The 23298-nt window shown below is 47.8% G+C and overlaps 1 protein-coding gene across 1 annotated transcript in view; it reads left to right on the plus strand.

Annotated features, from left to right (window-relative positions):
• The window catches only part of C10H11orf49 (chromosome 10 C11orf49 homolog), a 132176-nt gene that overhangs the window by 92493 nt on the left and 16385 nt on the right, over positions 1–23298 (plus strand). The window contains exons 4-6 of the mRNA XM_044270140.1: positions 5010–5094; positions 13577–13662; positions 14262–14457. Of these exons, the coding sequence (XP_044126075.1) occupies positions 5010–5094; positions 13577–13662; positions 14262–14457 (367 nt within the window). The remainder of the gene's footprint in view (positions 1–5009; positions 5095–13576; positions 13663–14261; positions 14458–23298) is intronic.

The raw sequence follows: 23298 nt of genomic DNA on the forward strand, positions 1-23298 counted from the left end.
AGGATGTAACCCCGCGCTCTGGCTGGGGTTCCTCTGCGCTGCCAGTCTTCACCACGTGGTGCACCTTTCCGACAGGTCAAAGATCGTATCCGCTACCGGGGAGGTTTAAAGGAACCTTAGCCAACGCCAGCAGTGCTAGGAGATACGATCTATTGGCCTGTCCTTGGTGGCTCCAGACATGTATAGTAACATAGATTGTAAGGCTGAAAAAACACATCCGTCCTTCCATTTCAGCTTGTTCTCCGGCAGGTTGATCCAGAAGAAGGAAAACCCCAGGAGGTAGAAGTCCATATTCCTTATTTTAGGGGAAAACAATCCCCTGACGATTCCAATCAGGTGTTGTATGATGAGTTGGATAAAACGAGCTAGATTTCCAAGAAACAGCGCCACTGTCGTCAGTGGATGGTCTCTGGTATTGCAGCACAGACACATTAACCACATCATCTTCGTCCTAGACCAGGGATCAGCAACCTCCGGCACTCCAGGTGTTGTGAAACTACAACTCCCAGCATGCTTTAGGCTACATTCACACTAGCATTTTTCCTGGATCCAGCAGGGTTCAGCAAATACAACGGATCCGGTTGTATTATCTTTAACATGGCCAAGACGGATCCATTTTGCTCCGCATCCCAGGACGGAAAGCAAACCGTAGCATGCTGCGGTTTGCTCTCCGGTATGAGAACGGAGCGGACTGCATTTTGGAGCGCACCGTTCTGTTCAGTTAACTTTTGTCCCCATTGACAATGAATGGGGACAAAACGGAAGAGTTTTTTTTACGGTATTGAGCCCCTATGACGGATCTCAATACCGGAAAACATTAACGCTAGTGTGAAAGTAGCCTAATTCACTTCTATGGGTTTCCCAAGGATTTGCATGCTGGGAGTTGTAGTTTCACAACACCTGGAGTGCCGGAGGTTGCTTATCCCTGTCCTAGACTCATGAGCTCAGAAAATGTGTTTTATATAAAATAAATTATATGATTATCCTGGTTCCAGCCCTCGGGTTTGATAGATTGCACGCCATTAGATACTCGCTCCAGTTTCTGTTGTGCCCGGGTCATGACGGAGCTGTTTTCCTTCATCAGGATTGTTTTCACTGCGGCTGCCGCGCCAGCATTTACCACAGACAATGATCCTCATTACCCTGCGGGATAGTGTGGTATTTGTTGCTCACACTCCCCCTGCTGGCCTGTTGGAGTACTGCTAGTTCCTATGTAAAGTTTACTGTGCTCAGATTACATATATACTCCTCTGACTTCACAACATCTTAAAATCTGGCCTCCAAACAATGATCCCAGGGATCACAGCTGTAGAGTGCGCGTGCTCTTAAGGCCCCTTTCACACAAGCAAGTTTTCCGCGCGGGTGCAATGCGTGACGTGAACGCATAGCACCCGCACTGAATCCTGACCCATTCATTTCAATGGGTCTGTGTACATGAGCGTTTTTGTTTTTTTCACGCGTCAGTTCTGCTTTGCGTGAAAATCGCAGCATGTTCTATATTCAGCATTTTCCACGCAGCCCTGGCCCCATAGAAATGAATGGGGCGTCAGTAAAAAACGCATATCATCCAGAAGTAAGTGCGGATGCGATGCGTTTTTCACTGATGGTTGCTAAGAGATGTTGTTTGTAAACCTTCAGTTTTTTATCACGCGCGTGAAAAACACATTGCACCCGCGCGGAAAAAAACTAAACAACTAAACAACTGAACGCAAGCGCAGACAAAACTGACTGAACTTGCTTGCAAAATGGTGCGAGTTTCACTGACGCATCCTGAACGCATCAGGACCTAATCAGTCACGCTCGTGTGAAAGAGGCCTTAGGCTGCTGCGCAGAAGTAATACACGACACGTGTCTATAAGGCTACATGCACACGACCGTTATGTGTTTTGCAGTCTGCAAATCGCGGATCCGCAAAACACGGATGGCGTCCGTGCGGACAGCCTTTAATATAACTGCCTATTCTTGTCTGCAAAGCGCGGACAAGAATAGGACAGGTTATATATTTTTTGCGGAGCAACGGATGCGTTATAGGAGCTCAGCTCACCTGTCGTCTGTCTGACCAGAAGCTTGTTGACGGTTTCCTCTAACGAGCAGCAGAATGGCGAATGCAGCTCTGGAGCATGAGACAGTTTCTCAGGATCAGAACAAGATATTTAATGCTATGCATTTATAGACTTTCTCTCAGTTATCTATTATAAACTGGAAAATAATATTCAAAGATCACCTTATGTTTTAAAGGGGTTGTCTCATCTTCGACCTCTGGGATCCGCATCTATCCCTAGAACAGAGCCCTCAAATTGACGGAGGGTGTCCTGCGCATTTGCAGCCACCCTCTATTGACTTCTATGGGAGATCCAAAAATAGCCTTGTGGAGCACTCGGCTATTTTCAAAAGTCCTATTGAAATGAATGGGAAGCACATTGCCGCCACTCCACTTCTATGGGGCTTATGGAAATAGCCGAGCCAGTGCTCCGCTATTTTCGGTGCTGCCATTAAAATGAATAGAGGGTGGACACGCATGCACAGTACGCCCTCCATCACATTGCAGGGCTCCGTTATAAGGATAGTTGGTGGTCCCAAAGGTGGGATCTGCACCTATCAAACATTGGGGGCATAATCCTAGCAATATGCCCCCAATGTCTGAGATGAGACATCCCCTTTAAGAGTTTTTTCTGTGAGTTCAATATTGATGGCCTATCCTCTTACCAGATAGGTGGGGGGTCCGATTCCTGCCATCCCCACCCATCAGTTTGAAGAGGCTGCAGCGCTCCAGTGACCAACACGGCCTCTTCCTAGTCCAGCGACCTCACATTTGCAGCTCAGTCCCATTCAAGTGAATGGGCCTGGGCTGCAATACCAAGCACAGCCAGTATGCAGTGTATGGCGCTGTGCTTAGTAATCTTTAATGAGTCTACGACACTCAACGGAGCACTGCTGCCTCTTCAAACAGCTGATCGGCGGCGGCGGCGGCGGGGGGGGGGGGGGGGAGGGGGGATATTAATGACCTATCCCGAGAATGGGTCATCAATATCCTACTGCCAGATATTTGCTTTCACATTGTGTTTTGCGGTGTACATCGTGAGTAGTTTATAAACTGTAGTATACAATGGCAAAACCATGGCTGCACGTATACTGAGAGTTGTAGTTAGTGCTAGGGAGTGATGGTATGCACTAGATCCAAGTACCACCATGTGCACTAGGTCTACATGGTCCATGAGGGACTGTGAAGTCTGAACAGCCTCTAAAAATATAAGACGACGTACACGTTAGGGGTTATTTCTTTAACAATAAATAAATTAAAAAAACACACAAAAATGACCATTAACCATGTGTATAAATAGGTGCAGACGAAGTCTGCAAGAAAACACTATGAAGTATAACCCCCAATGTGTACATCGTCCTCTATTTTTAGGGCCTGTTCCGCACTGCCATCCGCAGGGTAACCACAGCTTCTACTACGTCCTTGCTTTTCCTTATCCTACTCATTTAAAAAAAAAAAATTGTTTTTTTCCTTCCCGAGTTGTGGCGCACCTCCCGGAGCCAAGGCCAGTGTAATGTATGGTAGGCATTGTATTAGGGAGGGCAGCGCGGCCCCCGTGGTTGTTCCCTGCCCCTTGTTGAAATATCATTGTCGGTTGTGATTCCTTAAACCGCTGCCAAGACTTCCATGAGCCGCTCCCTAGAGCTTTGTGGCAGAAGGAGAAGATTTTTAGGGAGGGAAACCACTGTGCAAATTATACCGTGCTACAGATATTTATACACTAAGTAAATACCAGCGAGGTTTATTATTTACCGTCATAGGAGACGTCCTGACCACCCGTGTCCCTGCTCTGTACGGGCGCGCAGCCTGCAGCAGTCTAATGTGTTTTTATGATGCTTTTGTGAGTATTATAATGTGGAACGCTAGCCACAAACACAGAAATGTGCCCCGATCTGACCACCGTTCTAGACGGAGAAAAACACGAATGGTCTGCATGTGAATTTCCGAGCCATGATAGGGGCCTGATCACACGTGGAGGAGATATGACGGTGCATATATGCGGTTGTAGGTCTGTTCATCAATGACCTTAGGGGAGGAACTGACCTTTCTTAAAGGGCATCTGTCAGCAGTTTTGTACCTGTGACACTGGCTGACCTGTTACATGTGTGCTTGGCGGCTGAAGGCGTCTGTGTTGGTCCCATGTTCACATGTGTCCATATTGCTGAGAAAAATGATGTTTTAATATATGCAAATGAGCTTCTAGGAGCAACAGGGGCGTTACCATTACACCTAGAGGCCCAGCACTCTCTGCAATTGCTGCACCCCCTGCACTTTGATTGACAAAGCGTCATCACACCTGGTTCTGTTAATCACAGTGCAGAGAGAGCAGAGCCTCTAGGTGTAATGGTAACGCCCCCGTTGCTCCTAAAGGCTCATTTGCATATATTAAAACATCATTTTTCACAGCAATGCGGGCACATATGAGCATGGGACCAACACAGATGCCTTCAACTGCCAAGTGCACAGGTAACAGGTCAGCCAGTGTCATAGGTGCAAAACTGCTGACAGATGCCCTTTAAGGAGAGCATCCATGTATAGAGATTTAGCGGGCAATGCTCCATGGGAAAATAATATGCAAAGAGGTATCTCCCAGAGAAGGAGTGCCCTCTCGCTAGCGCCACCTATTGGAAGGGCCTCCCTATGAGTCAGTGTTTGCCTTTTGAACAAGGGAAAATAGCCAAGCCATATATCCATGTGCAGACAGCTGTCTCGGGGTACTGGCCCCGCTCGCTCTGCAGATATGGCTTAGATATTTTCCCTTATCAAGTTACATGACTGTTAGAAATGGCTCCCTTCAATTGTATGGGGCCATCGGTGGCGTTCTTCACCATGTGAGTAGGCCTGTAGACCTCAGTGGTTCTAAAAGGGGGGCTATGTGACGACCATTACACGGCCATTTTTTGCATTCGTGTGAAACCCTCACAGACATACGCTGGCATTTAACACATACAAATATCTTATCTTGCAGATCTCTTGACTATTAAGGAATACCAGTGCCTCCTACAGATGCTTTGTCCGGATTTCCCTATGGATCTGACGCAGAAGGCAGCAAGGTAAGTGCACGCAGATCCTCCTTTCCACTTATCTACTGACACATATGGAAAAAAGTTTAGTTTTGTGGCGCCCCATAGACTGCCAAGCAGCATAGACTTGGCACAGAAAGCGGACAGTAGGTAACGATGGACACAACAGAGCAGGGCTGTACAAAGATTAAAATGAGGCCCCCTGCTGGTGTGTGTTGACACTGCCATGGTCCTAGCCAAAGGAGGACTTGATGCTTGGTTGCTTTCATCTCCATGATCCTTGGGTTAAAGGGTTTGTCTGGTACTTAGATACAGATGACCTATCCTCAATATCAGATCGGTAGGGGTCCGACACCTGGCTCCCCCACAAGACAGATGTGCTAGGCAGCTGCCAACGAAGGAAACTATACGGTGGACGGAAGCTGTGTACTTTTCAGCACCATGTGCTGCAGCTTTGCTCCCATTCACTTAAATGGGACCTGAGCTGCACTTCCCCTGGCACTACATGGTGGACTGGACACAGCGGCCTATCCTGAGGAGAGGTCATCAGTATTTAACTCCTAGAAGACCCCTTTAAGTTTCTGCACCCTTGTTTTTTAACATTTTAGGACTTGTAATAGAGGATCCCTGCTCAGGTTCTCAACACCCATTAAAATCAATAGAATATGGCATAATTTTCCAACTGAAGAAATCTGACTGCTGGGACCCCCGCGATGAAAGGGCCACACCGCTACAGTTACAGGCGTTCTCCCGCAATTGACATATATCGCCTACCCACCTGGTAGGTGATAAGTGTCTGATCGCTGGGGGTCCTGCCACTCAATTTAAAGTCTGTGGGACTGACAGAAAGGCACTTGTGGGGTCATTTATGAATAGATATACACCAATTTTTGTCGTATATCTGTCGCAGATTCTGTCGTAAAGGGGCCCGGATCTGAAACTTCTTCCCCATCCACGCCACGTATGCCAGTTCTAAAAAAGGGGACATGGCAGGGAAGGAGATGGGCCGGCCGGCCCGTCTCATTTATCATTTTCTACGCGTAGAAAATTATCTAAATCTACGCCAGCAAGGGACAATTGCAGACAAGAATAGGACATGTTCTATTTTTTTCGGGAATGGAAGTGCGGATCGTCCTGCCCCATAGGAATGAATGGGTCCGCAATTCCGTTCCGCAAATGGGGCCCATAGCATTCAGACATCACCTATTCTGTGTGGAATTGTCCCATGATAAGAAGATTCCCAAAAGTATCTGATCGGTAGGAGTTGGATGCTGCATCTACACAGTCCGACGAAGCAGCCGGTTATCAGAAGGGGATCGTTCTTTCCTGACAGTTACCTGCTCGTCAGTGGAGGAACGATCTGCATTCACATGCAACGATGGGGACTAACAATACCTGCTGCAATCACTTGTCCTCAGATGAATCATTGTTTCTGGGCAGCAGATCGCTGTTCACACATTGAATCATAAAAGATTGGACCATTATCGGGAATGAGTATTCGTAGTAACGTTTGTTCCCGATAATTGACCCAAGAATTGGGCCGTGTAAACCGACCATAACTGCTGGGATCTCCACCTAAGTTACTGGAGTGAATGGAGCGACGGTCACACATGTGAGCTACCACTCCTTTTCTCTGGGACTTCTGGAGAGAGCCACGTGCGGTACTCAGCTTCAGTGATGGCCAGTTCGCTGTGTTTGCCAGCGACCACATGCGGGCTGCCATCTTGACTCACAAGTCCGGCAATGCACAGGTAAGCCCTTACCTGTGCCTGCGCCGCGAGCCGGTCTGAAGTAAAATGCGGTCACCGGGAGCAGGCAGTTCCGAGAACAGCTGCCGGGGGCCTTCATCGGGCTGTTCTCGGAACTGCCTGCTCCCGGTGACCGCATTTGTTTCAGAACGGCTCGCCGCACAGGCACAGGTAAGGGCTTACCTGTGCCTCGCCGGACTTGTGGGTCAAGATGGCAGCCCGTATGTGGTCGCTGGCGAACACTGCGAACTGGCCATCACTGCTCAGCTTCTCTATGTCAGACCCATAGAGCTGAATGGAGTGGAAATGCACGTGTGACCGTCCAGCCATTCACTCTGTGGACTCTAGGACCACGGTCTGGTGATCAGTCAGGGTCCCAGCGATCAGATTCCCACCAATCAGATAACCTCCTTAAAGGGGTTCTCCGGGATTTACATTTTGATGACCTATCCTCAGGAGATTTGTGGGGGGGGTCTGACCCATGACTTCCGCCGATCAACTGTGCGAAAAAGCCATGTGCACTTAGGCCTCTTCCTAGGCCATATGATGTCACGCTTATCAGTCACGTGGCCTAGGCGCAGCTCAATCGGACTGAGCTGCAACACCGAGCACAGCCACTATACAATGTACGGCGCTCCGCCACTCCGTCCTCAAACAGCTGAACAGCATTTGGACCCCCGGCAATCTCATATTAATGACCCATGGGTGTGTAAATCCCGGAGAACCCCTTTAAGTGCTGCAGGCTTTTGCTGGACAATGATGCTCTGCGCTGTGTGTTGGTTCCTGGAATTGGTGGGGGTCCCAGAAGTTGGACCTCACCAGTGAGAATGGGGTCACTTATCCTAGCGATACGCCGTAACGTTTAACGACAAAAAGCACAAGTCCGATTTTCTCTCAGAAGGTTTCACTAGCACGGCGGTCAGTAAACGTGCGGCCAGCACAAGGCAAGAAAGACAATATTGTTCCACGTTTGCAGTGTGTATAATGGATCATTGACATGAGGTCAGCGCCATCTGGAGACCCTACACATCCCAGGTACGCCCACGCAGAGGAGCAGACGGCGGTGCCCAGGCTGATGCACAGCGCCAATGTAGTCACTCCTAGCAGCATACCGCGACTCCTTTTCATTTTTAGATTTTGCACGTGGGGGCCGAGGGGGAAGGGGGATAACAGATTTTTTTACACTTGGTACCAAAACTTCAAACAGATCTGCAGAAAGCTTTGGAAAAGCAGATGAAAGAGACGCCAGGAGACGAGATGTGTGAGGGAATGCGACGCTTTGGCGGTCGTGTTTGTGAGCGAGATATAAGGGACCAAAGCGCTCTACCGCTAATGGTCTCACGCCTCACGGCTTTACAGGCTTTAGAGAGCATCTCGTTACAGTGAATGATGTCATCGCCAGCACAGCCCAGTCAATATGCTTAAAGGGGTTCTCCTCTTTGAACAAGTCCTTTTCTTTTTTGTTAAAGAAGGCTTCTGAAGATCATATGATCACTCAGCGCTAGAACCTCCAGGGATCAGCTGTCATCTATGAGAGAATGCAGCAGCAATTGTTCAGTTCCCCTGCAGCGCCACCACAGGTGAAATGAAGCATTGCACGGTTCTAATTCAATTTAAAGGGGTTCTCCAGATTACAGATATAGATGACCTATCCTCCAGATTGACACCTGGCATCAGCTGTTTTGGTCTGCTGTGGCGCCAAAAACCATACTATGTACCCAGCTGGAGGCTCCGTGCATATCCTAGTGGCCGGGCTGGAGTACTGCAGCTCAGCTCTCAGACCTACACAGTGTACAGAGCCTTCCTCTCTGTATGCCGCTAGCGAATCGGTGCCATGGCAGCCTGAAACAACTGATCGGTGGGGGTGCTTTGTGTCGGACACCCGCTGATCTGATGTTGATGAGGTCATCAATATCTGTAGCCCAGAAAACCCCTTTAATGATCTGGCCATACGGTGCATGTAAGTTAATAGAAGGGGGAATCTCTTCTGTTAAGGCCTCATGCACACGACTGTTTTTTAGGGTCCGCATCCGAGCTGCAGTTTTTCCGGCTTGGGTGCGGACCCATTCACTTCAAAGGGGCCGCAAAAGATGTGGACAGCACTCCGTGTGCTGTCCGCATCCGTTGCTCCGTTGCGAGGCCCCGCAAAAAAAAAAATAGCATGTCCTATTCTTGTCCGTTTTGCGGACAAGAGTAGGCATGGCTACAATGGGCCGCCCGTTCCGTTCCGCAAATTGCGGAAGGCACATGGGCGGCTTCCGTTTTTTGCGGATCCGCGGTTTGCGGACATAAAAAAAACGGCACAGTAGCCTAATTCTGTATTTGGAAATGGGTCTACTAATCCGGACAAACCTATTAAAGGGGAACTCCAGCAGTGAAGTATTACGGATCTCTTCAGTCCACATCAGATATGTATTACTTTTGCTTACTAAGGTCAGTGCTGGGATTGGGGCCCCTTTACCTTCTTCACCAGAAACACTAGCAGCGCACAGGAACGAGGGCCACCTGCAACATGACTATCACATCCAGTATACAGTAGTACATAGCACCGGTGCAAACCAGTGGGCCGTCACATAATACATAGGTGTGCCACGTCTGCCACACTGGGATCCCCTCTTCCCTCATAGATGAGGGATGCCCAATAAAGGGAAAAACACCAGCGCCCCCCCAATCCCTGCTATGGATTTAACCCCTTGGTGCCATCTGCCATACAATTACACGTAGCTAGCATGCAGTGCCTTACATGTTCATTGCATGGATGGTGCAGACACAGGAGCGGTGTACAGAGACCCTAGACTTTACAGGGAAATTGCCCAGTGGGCCGCTCAAGGCCTCCTTATGGCCACTAGCCGGATACATGACAATCTGATGCTCTCAGCATTAATTAAAGGGGTTGTCCCACCTTGGACATTGGGGGCGTATCGCTAGGATATGCCCCCAATGTCTAAAAGGTGGGACCCGCACCTATCCCGCAAAGTGACAGAGGGCACACCGTGAATGCGCTGCCGCCCTCCGAGCGCTGGCTCAGCTATTTCCGTAAGCCGCATACAAGTGAATGGAGCAGTGGCCGCACTTGTGCGGTGTGTTTCCCATTTGATTCACTGGAACTTCCGAAAATAGAAGAACAACCCGCTCGGCTATTTTTGGCACTCCCATAGAGATCAGACGTGGCTCAGATTCTGGCCACTTAACCCCTCAAATGCTATGCCATCTAAGTGGTTAGACAGAGGAAGGGGCACCCTTTGTTAACCCATTGGTAACCCTGTGTTGTGATTGCGGGGGGGTGCTGGTGGGTTTCCAAGCCTGAAGGTCCCAAGTCTGCCATCTGCGTATGCCTGTTAGGCCCAGAAATCAATGCTTCTGGGTCAGACGGGATTCTAGAACATCGGATTTAAAAATGAAGGGAAGGCAGGAAAGGAGTTGTCCTGAAAGTGAGTGTATTCCCTATCCCTGACCTAAAGCCGTCCTTGATAGTGCCCTTACTGTAAGTGACTTGGAGAATGTACGTGATCTTCAGGAGCCAGGAAACCCGACACATAACGCAGTGTAATAACCTTCCATAACTTCCGAGGTTAATGTCTTGGTGTTTCCAGCTGTCTCCGTCAATCCCCCCATTGATAGAATCTCCTAAACAATAAAGACATTATAGCGGGGCCCTCGTCAGTCCCGTCTGTCTCTATCAGCGGGATGTCTGCACAAGAGGCCGTAGACATCTCATTCTCTGTTTCCAGTCCAAAGGAGCAATTAAAGATGTATCCGCCATATTGCTGCCTGTGCGTCCACTGACCTCTGTGGAGGAGCTGTGTACATATACAGAGGCAGACAGCGTTAGTTTGGCACCAGCCGCACCAGGATGGACACATTAAAGAGATTTCTTGTATTACCGTAATGTGTTAAAGGGAATGTCACCTCCGGAGCCCTACTTAATGCAATAATACATGTGTAGGAGACCTGCCGCTGACTGCAGATCAGTCCTTGTATGTCGATACTGACCCCCATTCCTCTGCTATTGCCCCACAAACCAGCAGTGGAATACAGAGACAGAGAGTCCTCTCCATTATGTGCGCATGCACAGGAGTCCTCTCCATTATGTGCGCATGCACAGGAGTCCTCTCCATTATGTGCGCATGCACAGGAGTCCTCTCCATTATGTGCACATGCACAGGAGCCCTCTCCATTATGTGCACATACACAGGAGCCCTCTCCATTATGTGCACATACACAGGAGCCCTCTCCATTATGTGCACATGCACAGGAGTCCTCTCCATTATGTGCACATGCACAGGAGTCCTCTCCATTAGTGCACATGCACAGGAGTCCTCTCCATTATGTGCGCATGCACAGGCGTTTTCTCCATTATGTGCACATGCACTGGAGTCCTTTTCATTATGTGGGCATGTAAAGGAGTTTTCTCCATTATGTGGGCATGCACAGGAGTCCTCTCCATTGTGTGTGCATGCACAGGAGTCCTCTCCATTATGTGGACATGCACATGAGTCCTCTCCATTGTATGCGCATGCACAGGAGTCCTCTCCATTATGTGCGCATGCACAGGAGTCCTCTCCATTATGTGCACATGCACGGTAGTCCTCTCCATTATGTGCACATGCACGGGAGTCCTCTCCATTATGTGAACATGCACGGGACTCCTCTAAATTATGTGGACATGCACAGGAGTCCTCTCCATTATGTGGACATGCACAGGAGTCCTCTCCATTATGTGCACATGCACGGGACTCCTCTCCATTATGTGGACATGCACAGGAGTCCTCTCCATTATGTGGACATGCACAGGAGTCCTCTCCATTATGTGGACATGCACAGGAGTCCTTTCCATTATGTGGACATGCACAGGAGTCCTCTCCATTATGTGGACATGCACAGGAGTCCTCTCCATTATGTGGACATGCACAGGAGTCCTCTCCATTATGTGGACATGCACAGGAGTCCTCTCCATTATGTGGACATGCACAGGAGTCCTCTCCATTATGTGCACATGCACGGGACTCCTCTCCATTATGTGGACATGCACAGGAGTCCTCTCCATTATGTGGACATGCACAGGAGTCCTCTCCATTATGTGGACATGCACAGGAGTCCTCTCCATTATGTGGACATGCACAGGAGTCCTCTCCATTATGTGGACATGCACAGGAGTCCTCTCCATTATGTGGACATGCACAGGAGTCCTCTCCATTATGTGGACATGCACAGGAGTCCTCTCCATTATGTGGACATGCACAGGAGTCCTCTCCATTATGTGGACATGCACAGGAGTCCTCTCCATTATGTGGACATGCACAGGAGTCCTCTCCATTATGTGGACATGCACAGGAGTCCTCTCCATTATGTGGACATGCACAGGAGTCCTCTCCATTATGTGGACATGCACAGGAGTCCTCTCCATTATGTGGACATGCACAGGAGTCCTCTCCATTATGTGGACATGCACAGGAGTCCTCTCCATTATGTGGACATGCACAGGAGTCCTCTCCATTATGTGGACATGCACAGGAGTCCTCTCCATTATGTGGACATGCACAGGAGTCCTCTCCATTATGTGCACATGCACAGGAGTCCTCTCCATTATGTGGACATGCACAAGAGTCCTCTCCATTATGTGCGCATGCACAGGAGTCCTCTCCATATGTGGACATGCACAGGAGTCCTCTCCATTATGTGGACATGCACAAGAGTCCTCTCCATTATGTGCACATGCACGGGAGTTCTCTCCATTATGTGCGCATGCACAGGAGTCCTCTCCATATGTGGACATGCACAGGAGTCCTCTCCATTATGTGGACATGCACAAGAGTCCTCTCCATTATGTGCACATGCACGGGAGTTCTCTCCATTATGTGCGCATGCACAAGAGTCCTCTCAGTGCATTTCATGGCTGATTCATAGGTGAATAGTGAGGGAATGGGGGTGAATATTCACATACAAATTTGTGATCTGGAGTCAGCAACAGATGTTCTGTATAATCTAATATCTATCTATCTATTTCTTGAGGAATCAGGGTTGTTTTGGAGGCATGAAGAGGGCCTAGACAATATTAGTGGAACTGTGTATCTAATAACAGAAACAGATATGTATTTATAGATTTTTTTATTATGTTTTACAGGCCTAGAGAATGTAGACATTTCTGAATCCTACTACCGGTAGTCTGGGTAAATTGCCTTCCCAGGCCAGGACACATATAGATTAAAGAGGACCCGTCCCCTCTCCTGACATGTCTGTTTTAGTAACTACTTGTATTCCACATGTAATAGCAATTCTGGAGCATCTATTCTTATGCCTCTATGTTGTACATTCCTCTATTATTCCTACTAGAAATGTATGATTGAATTGGCAGAAGTCTGCAATAAAGGTCCATCTTGGGGTTACCAGTCGAGGGTATCCAATCAGTGCTCCCTCCCAACTGGTAACACCCAGACAGACCTTTAATGCAGACTGCTGGTAATTGATTCATATATTTCTAGTAGGAATAATAGATGAATGGCACAACATAGAGTCATAAGAATAGAAGCTCCAGAATTGTTATCACGTGGGGAATACAAGTGGTCAGTAAAACAGACATGTCAGGAGAGGGTGCGGGTCCTCTGTAGGTGCTCATTGTCCCTCGGTTCTGATCCTCCATTGCTAATGATTTTTGGGTCTTAGTAACTTGTTTTTCACGCTTCATCTTCCCTAGCTGGTCATAGTTGAAGTCCCCTCTATTTCCTCGGTGTCTTCTTTCAGTCTCTGGGTTTTTCTCTTGCCAGGATTGTACTGATGGACGACGCAATGGACTGCCTCATGTCATTCTCCGACTTCCTGTACGCCGTCCAGATCCAGTTTTATTACTCTGGTGAGTATCAAACAAGTCCCCGGGGCCTATCGTTACAATGCACCAGCTGACAAGCGTCCATTGTCTGTACTGCGGTGCCTGCCTGACGTAGGGGAAGTCTTGTCTCCGGGTTGAAGGACGCCCGCTGGTTTACTTTGGCCAGCACGCCTAGAGTTGTGACACACCTGGCAAGGCTTGGCGTTGTGTGTGATGTAAACATTAAAGAGGTTGTCTCGCCAAAAATATTCTGCAGATTTCAAACCACCAGGTGGATCTGAATACTTCTGTAATTGCATGTAATTAAAAATGTATTATGGCTACTGAGTTATTCTCTGAACTCTATCTGTATAGCGCCACCTGCTGTTCCTTTTCTCATTTCTCTGTCCTGCTCACTGAGACGGAAGCACATGCTCAGTTCCATCCTTCAACTGACACTAGTTGCAGCAGAAAGGACACGCCCCCTGAGCTGCCAGTTTGGCACAATGAATGGGGAGATCTTTGGATCTCATAGCGCTGGTTCTAGCTTAATTGTTGTGTACTAGATAATGTGTGATTTTTCATTTTTTACATTATTCATGGGAAAAAAACTTTTAAAATTCTTGGATATTTTACATACGTAGAGTTTCTGGACAGCGCCGCTGCCATCTATCAAGACCTGCTCAGCGGTAAAAGCATAAACACCGTTATTGTGCCAACGTCCCAATCCGCGACACCGTGCCAGCGGCAGCCGAGCAGCGACAGCGCGTCTCTGGAAGGAGTAGAGGCTCCACAGTTCTATCAGTGCCTGGAGAACCTATGCGAACGGGACAGGCACAGGTATGTAGGACTGCTGTCACTTACGGGTGTTACATGGTGAAATGCCAGGCAGAATTGTTGCAAAGCAACAGCCAAAAATGTCCTGGGTGACGCCCGCAAATCATCTCCTCAAGGTTGCTTCCTGTAGATTATTCAAAGGGGTTTTGCAGGTGTTTAATATTGATCACCTATCCTCAGGATAGGTCATCAATATCAGATGGGCGGGGGTCTGACACCCAGCCGTTTGCAGCATACCAAGCACAGCGCCGTCCATTGGGTAGTGACTGTGCTTGGTATTGCAGCTCAGCCCCTCACTTGAATGAGCTGCACCTAGGCCATGTGACCGATGTATGGTGATGCCACTGGCCAAGGAAGAGAGCGCTGGGGCCACAGTGCCGGGAGTTGGACCCCCATCAATCTGATATTGATGACCAGGGGGAAACTGGCCATAGATTCTGAAAGGAAATTTCCCAGTGGGCCGAATCCCAGGGGGCCATTTGTGCCCTCCTCATGGCCGCTAGCAGGATACATAACGATCGCACACTCTCTGTACAGTTGAATACTGCAGCAGGGGCGGCAGTATTTTGTGCTGCACTACGGTATTGTTGGTCCCATCTACTTGTGCGGTCCTCGCCTACTTGTGTTGCTCTGCCTTCTGTCATTTTGAACCCGCCTACAGCAGGGGCCTGCTTTAAGTTCCCAGTCCGCCCCTGTTGATGATCTAGGCGGAGGTCATCTGTATCAAACACCTGGGAGACCCCTTTAAGGCTACTGTCCCTGTCCTGCCCTGCAGTGGACCGGAATTTGCACGCTGCTTGTGAGTAGCATGCTGCTGCGCTAGGCCACGTGTGCCTCCTCTCCTGTGCCTCGGATCGACATATACTACCTGCAGATAGCCTCCCAGCTACATTGGGCGCTGTCAGCTGTATACACCTGGCTCTCACTGCTTCTACCCTTTCTTGTGTACGTCCATGGCTCCACTGCTGCAAGCCCTGTAGTTGGGGTGGGTAGTCAGTGAAAGTTGCACAAGTCCCATTTTCTACTTCTGAGAGGTACACGGAGACCCCAGAAGTTTTTGTATCTTCTTAGTTTTGTAGGTATGGAGGTACAGGCACGTACGGTATATATTTCTGGAATAGAAGTATCTTTAGTTATCGCTTATATCCCCCAGTAGCAAATGATTTCCTGCTTGTAGCAGCAGTTTATTGCACCTGCAGTCTACACTTTGCTTTCTGATGTGCATTCCTTTTATGTCACCTGTATCTCATATTTCATTGTAAGTGCTTCTCTCTGGACTTGGGAATACTAGCGTTCAGGGACGATGGCCTTGGGTCTAAGAGCAGTGATACTTGAGGATGCAGATGTTAATCAGTACAATAGTGAGCTTCATACAGCCTGGAGCCATGGACATCCTTCCAAGGGTCCGCTGCCCTCCTGACCTCAGTCCTCATACTTGTAACATAGAGAATGGTGCATTCATAGTTACTGGCCACGGACACTTAAGGGTGTATTAGAAACCCCGATCACACAGACGATTGTTGGAAGGGAAGCGTTCCTACCCGGCAATGGTCTGCTCGCTTGCTGAGGTGACCGCTGCTATTACATGATTGCATCTTTTCATCAGAATAAGAGATGTGTAATTATCGGCAGCACCTCACCCTGTGTAACCGAGGTGGGCTGCCAATAACCAATACAACTGAACGGGGAAGAACGATCGCAGCAGAAATGCAGTTTAAAGGGCATTAGTCAACAGATTTGTGCAGTAAGGCCCTTACAGAGCTAAGCTGCAGTGTAAAGCAGGACAATGTGAATCTATGGCCCCTTTCACATGGGCGAGTTTTCCACGCGGGTGCAATGCGTGAGGTGAACCATTCATTTCTATGGGGCTGTGCACATGAGCGGTGATTTTCACGCATCACTTGTGCGTTGAGTGAAAATCGCAACATGCTCCATATTGTGTGTTTTCCACGCAACGCAGGCCCCATAGAAGTGAATAGGGCTGCGTGAAAATGGCAAGCATCCGCAAGCAAGTGCGGATGCGGTGCGATTTTCACGCATGGTTGCTAAGATGACAGTCTATTCACTGTATTATTTTTTGTTATAACATGGTTATAAGGGAAAATAATAGCATTCTTTAATACAGAATGCTTAGTAGAAGGTCAATTGAGGGTTGACTTCAATGGGTATGTGGTCCGGACATAGTTTCTGTCAATACAAAATTTTCCCCTATCCACAGAATATCTGGGACCACCATTGATCACGAGAACTGGATCCTGTGTCCCCTTATGAATAAAGTGGCAGGTCGAGCGTGCACATAAATACTCTGTTCTCTCTACGAGACTTCTGGAGATAGCCGAGTACAAAGCCGAGTCCCATAGACATTGAATGAAGCAGAAGGAAACATGGTTGACCTACCATTCCATTTCTTTGAGGACACAGGATCCCCATTCTCATGATCAGTTCTCACCGATCAGATACTTATCCCCTATCCTGTAGGAAGGGGATAAAAAAAATAAGTTGAGCTGTAAAACCAAGAGAGCCCATCACTATCTGATCAGCAGGGGTCCGGCGCCCTGCACCCCGCTCCAATTGACTATGAAGATTCATGAAGAGTCTCAGACACACCACTACTTAATATACACTGACTTCTTTATTAACTGCAAGGTATCGAATGTACAGCAGATGTTCTCATGAGAAGTCAGGGCACTGATCTTAAATGTGACCCTGTTGTTGATGGGTCTTTGACTCATGAAGAGTCGGGCCTTCAGCACTCAGGAGAGGAAAAAACCCCAGTGGAGGAAACCTCTAGGGAACCATGGCTGAAGGACTGCCCTTCCCCTAGGCGGTGGAGGAAAACATTGGCACGTGCCGTGACAGTAGATTTTTCCTTTAATCGATGGTGAATGTGAAGTGCGTTGACTTCTGCAGAGACCAAGCCTGGAGTCTGCCTTTTGATGCAGCAGGAAACTCACTTCTTCGGTGAATGCATCTGACTGCGAAAGGTCCGGTGAATGACAAGTCCAATGGTGAGTGCAGAGACCGAGCCCGGAATCTGCCTCTGAATGCAGCAGGAAACTCACTTCTTCTGTGACTACATCTGTCTGCGGAAAGTCCGGTGAATGTCAAGTCCAGTGGTTATTGCAGAGACCAAGCCTGGAATCTGCCTTTGATGCAGCAGGAAACTCACTTCTTTAGTGAATACGTCTGACTGCAGAAAGTCCGGTGGGTGAGTGCAGAGACCGAGCCCGGAATCTGCCTTTGATGCAGCAGGAAACTCACTTCTGTGAGTACATCTGTCTGCGGAATGTCCGGTGAATGTCAAGTCCAGTGGCTATTGCAGAGACCAAGCCTGGAATCTGCCTTTGATGCAGCAGGAAACTCACTTCTTCGGTGAATACGTCTGACTGCAGAAAGTCCGGTGGGTGAGTGCAGAGACCGAGCCCGGAATCTGCCTCTGAATGCAGCAGGAAACTCACTTCTTCTGTGAGTACATCTGTCTGCGGAAAGTCCGGTGAATGTCGAGTCCAGTGGTTATTGCAGAGACCAAGCCTGGAATCTGCCTTTGATGCAGCAGGAAACTCACTTCTTCGGTGAATACATCTGACTGCAGAAAGTCCGGTGGGTGAGTGCAGAGACCGAGCCCGGAATCTGCCTCTTGCTGAAGCGCAGGTCATCTGATCCTGACACGGTGGCCACCATGTCATTGACTTGTGGTAGAGTCCTCACCTCCAGCTGTACCCCATATTTATTGCAGGGAAACAGCGAGACCCCCGCTGTGGTACAGTGATCTGCAGATGCAAATAATATAACTAATTATGACTCAATATAGAGCAGCGGAAAATTACATGTAAGTGACACACACTTTACTCCCGGTCACTGAAGGTTATTGTAATCCCTTTAACTGTATTAAACTTGGGCCCATGTTTCTAACAGCGATACCAACGCTTATCAATGTCATTGACGGTTATAGCGGTTATTCTTGTTCTGGGACACACTGCTGTATCCAACATAAACAGAATATACCTTATAATCGTGGGCTGATTTATTTTCATATATCTTTTATAGGGTTCGAAGCTCAGTTATCCTGGTAGAAATCGCCAAAACCCCTGCTTTTTTACACACTCACACTTTTTGCTCAAGGTGATCTACATATCAGGGTCAATGGGAGCTCCCCCTAGTGGTGACTGTAGGCTGTTAGAATTTTATCATACTTTATATTCCATGTATCAGGCGTTTTGGATGATTTTTCCACTAATGGCCACTGCTCTGCTCATCTTAATGGAGAATCTAAACCCTAAATTATTATGTGTCATCAGTCTGGTCTCCAGATCATAATTATGTTGACCATTTGTCATAAATCACATTACATTTTATGACTCCTGTAACAAGAATCTTACCTTATTTAGGGATCTTTTTGGTTCTTAAGACCAATACCTTCTAGCAGGGATCACTGGTGAAGATCAGGAGATGGGTTATTCTGCGCCTCATTTTGTCTCAGACCTCTGGTGATCTGATCTGCTGCAAATGCCTTCTTACCCCCAGGCTGTTTTTATTTCCAGTGGTGACCAGTGGATACCGCTGTGTGCAAGTTATACAGAAAACACCATAAATATCAGGAAGCAGAAAAATCAGAAATCATCAATATAACCAAGAAAAATACAAGGTCTTCTCATGAATGCAGTCCCTATCATCTGCATCCATGAGAAGACCTTCTCGTGGATGCAGGACCTTCTCTAGGACCAAGTAAAAATAATAAATTAGGAAACCCCCATCATTAATAGACGCAGCAAAGTTATGGGGCCCCTTGGCTAAAAGGGCAATCTTTGTAGGGTATGATTATCCCGAACTTATGGTGGTTGTCTAAGTATTTACACATACATATATTATCACATGAGAAGACATTATTACATGAAGATGATCAAACTTAGAAAAGTCACTGGTTACTTACCGATGCCAACAAGTCTGTGGGTTCTAGACCTGTATCATGGGTCAGCGGTTGTAATCTGGGGTTGGGTAGAGACTGCAGCTTTGGTGACGTAGAAGATCCAGGTCTGTTTCGGTACTATCAGGCTTTTGGTCAGGGCGATCTCTTGGCCCATCCTAGACTCGACATGTCATGAAAGACATGGAGTCGCTAATTGACCTTTTTGGGAAAGCCTGTGATCCTGCCATTCTGCAGGCAGGATATCAGATGGTCTCTCATCACGTTGTGCTGGAAGATCGCCGTGGGTTCACCGTCATCTGCCAGAAACTCAAAGGCAAATGCTATGGCGAACACCCCACAGTCATAGGTGTTTCTCTGCTGATCCACTTTGAGAAATTTTAGATGTTTCAGGGGCTCATTGACCACTACACTGTAGATGTTATTAATCTGCTCGCAAACAGATAGAGGCAAATTGCTGGTCTTGATGCTGTCGGCCACTAGGATGTCACCATTTCTGAAGCAGGTGGTCAGCCAGTGCACCCTGTCCATGTCGTAGTGGATTTGTACGGCCTTCTTTAGCACACTGTACCCTGGAAAGAGAATAGCAGCGGCGGGCTGCAGGCCATCAAAGTCCCCAAACTGATTCTGCAGGAGATCCTGGGCCATGTTAATGATGTCATCAACCAGCATGCCTTCCTCGCCGCTGCTCTTCAGGATGGATAAGTGCTCTGGAGACAAGTTGTTCTGTGCTCTCCAGGTATAGACCATCTCCACTTGTGGTGTTCCCAGCTCTGGGCTTCCTACATCTTTGGTAGATGGTGCGGACATGTTTTCTGCCGCAGCTCTTTTGGCTGGTGGAAATGTCCCGGACTGACTGTCTTTGGAGGTTGGTGCTTTCCTTTTTAGACTGGCTTTGGAAGCTTCACGAGATGCCTTTAGAAGGTCTTCAGAAGACTCAGACATTTTCTTGTCCAATGTTTTAAGGGTCTCAAAATTTAAAGAGACCTCATTCTTCACTGCTGTGTCTTGTTTTTGACGAGTCTTTCTATTACATCGTCGCTTACATCTCTTTGGTGGTTTTTTAGCAGGTGGTGCTTTGTGGACAAGGAATGGCTCCACAGCATCAGCGTCCCGGGGTCTTTTTTGTGGGGGTTCCCCACTTTCAGTTTTTTCTCCCAGGGACATGCCTTGTGGTATTAGAGGCCCCTCATGTACAACTTTTGGATCAGCAATAAAATTGGTTGGTGTCTTCTCAGCTGTGTCATGGCGGATGACGTGGTTTTTACGTCTTAAGGCAACTGACCTGAAGAAGCTTCTGGCCTGTGTCATGATGGTTGATTTCTTGGCCAGGAAGCTGGAGTTCCTCATCAGAGTTCTCCATTTTTGATTCAATTTCCTGAATCGGGTCAGAAGGAAAGAGCCAATCGACATGCAGGATGAGAGAGTGTTGACCAGCAGCCGCCGATCAACATAGCGCCAACGCCTATGAATCCTCATCATGGCGTCCAATCTTCTTTCTGAAGTTGTGTGCATCCAACATGGAGTCACACCTTCACAAATTCATCTGTGATGTCATCCAGTGACATCACAGCTGTAGGCCCAGTTCTAGAATATTCTATGCAAATGTGGTGACATCAAGGATGAAGGCCAAATGATTTTAACCACTTAATGGCCAGAGCATCTAATATGTCAATAAACTAAGATATAAGGATAGTGTTTGTTTAATGGATGCAGTTTCTGTTTTGAAGTATACATTGATTTTGACCTTTTACAGGACATTTTCTGCTTCACGTTTTTAGTTTGATTTGGTTACTGTTTTTTTTTTTTTAAATCTGTATAGTTCCAAAACTTAGGGATCAGATCTTTACATTATATGAAACACTCTAATCCTTTAAATAAAATTACTGAATTTGAGATGCAGATGCTGCAGAACATCTTTTCTGAAAAGTAAGGAAAAGATTCCTGTCCTCCGTTGATTGCTTGGATAAGGCCTCATCCTTCTCATAAGAAGATCTGCGGAATATGAAGATCCGGAAATCCGTGTACAAGCACAAACAGATAGCATCTGCGGAATATGCGGATCCGTCTAACAAATGCATTGAAACACCGGATCCGTCTCTCCGGTGTCATCTGGAAGAAGGGATCCGGTAATTTTTTTTTCTCTCGCATTTTTAAAGGTCTGCGCATGCTCAGACTGGAAAACCGGATCCGTTTTGCCGGAACACTTGGTGGCATTAATACATTTCAATGGAAAATAATCCGGCAAGTGTTCCGGAATTTTGGACTGAGAAAATACTGCAGCCTGCTGCAGTATTTTCTCCGGCCAAATACCGTAAGAGTGACTGAACTGAAGACATCCTGATGCATCCTGAACGGATTTCTCTCCATTCAGAATGCATTAGGATAAAACTGATCAGTTATTTTCCTGGTATTGGGCCCCTAGGGCGGAACTCAATACTGGAAAAGAATACCACTAGTGTGAAAGTACCCTAACACATAACAGCAAAATTGAACAGTCAGTGCTGCAGTGTAAAGCAGAAAGGAGATACAGAACAGCAGACCAAGTTTATATGTAGACAGGACCTCCTATACACAATGCACTAAGCTGTAGTCACTGATCATAGACTTTGTTTGTACCTATGACACTGGCTGACCCGTTACATGTGCACTTGGTAGCTAAATGCATCTGTGTTGGTCCCATGTTCATATGTGCCCGCACTGCTGAGAAAAATGATGTTTTAATATATGCAAATGAGCCTCTAGGAGCAACAGGGGCGTTACCATTACACCTAGAGGCTCTGTTCTCTATACAGCTGCCATGCCCTTTCCACTTTGATTGACAGGACCAGGCCTGATGATGTTTATACTGCCTGGCCCTGGCACTTCCGTGGCCATAGACCCTCCTCACGGCCGCCAGCCATGGTAAGTAAAGATCTGACGCTCTCCTCCTGACTCCTGAATATAACTGTACTGCCATCCTAGGGTAACTGTAGGAGGACAGAACGGGGCAGCTGGCCCTGGCCACCACAGAGGGGCAGGTTTTGGGCCGGTATTTTGCAATGGAATGTGATATTAGGTTCCGCTGGGGTGGAATAATGTGCCACAATATGGTATTGCTGGCCCCACCTACTTTTGTTGACCCCGCCCTCTGTCAATTTGGACCCCACTTAAAAATAGGGCCACTTTTATATATTTTTTTCCCCCTGGGTACGTGAATTTCTTAGTCCACCCCTGGTTGCCCATGTATCGTATGGAGTCGCCATTCGAGGACATATATTCAATGATACTCAACAAAAATTGTAGAAAAGTATGTCCTAGTTTCAAAATGGAGCGGCGGGTCAGACCCTGCGGAGTCCATCTACTCAATTCACGTACACACTGCAGAGGTGTCATGAGCACATTGTAGGAATTGTCTGAAGTCACAGTGACATTTCTTAACGTCTCATCCACTTTGCAGGTACTGGATTTGCCGCGCGCGTTTCAGTCCCGTGTGGACGTAGCCTTCGGGTGGTTGCATCTTCCCTTTGGTAGTCCGCGCTCCTCATTGTATGGGATCCTGTTGTGCAATGCGCCCTGTTTTGAGCACGGCTCATTCTTCCTATGGGTGTGTTCAGCTTAGTTGAGTAAATTCCTAGGTCACATATCTGTGGCCTCCCTTAGGTGCTCTTTGTAAACCCTGCACCTGGGTGGGGTGGGGTGAGAGTGAAGAAGGGGCCCATTTCTAGGGCAGAGATTCCTAACGCTGCTTAGTTCTCAAGAGGTCTGAGCGCGTTCTGTAAATCTCAAGACACTTCTAGTCACTTATCTGTGGGATCTGTCTTTAGGATTGCGTCTTGGGGGTGTCTCGGGTTGAGAGAGGACAAGATGGCTGCTTATGGTGTAGGAGGCCTGAAGTGTGACGATAACCACAAGACGGGGCATTTGTGGTCCGAGACCAT

Source organism: Bufo gargarizans, chromosome 10 (assembly GCF_014858855.1).
Source record: "Bufo gargarizans isolate SCDJY-AF-19 chromosome 10, ASM1485885v1, whole genome shotgun sequence".
NCBI classification, from domain to species: domain Eukaryota; kingdom Metazoa; phylum Chordata; class Amphibia; order Anura; family Bufonidae; genus Bufo; species Bufo gargarizans.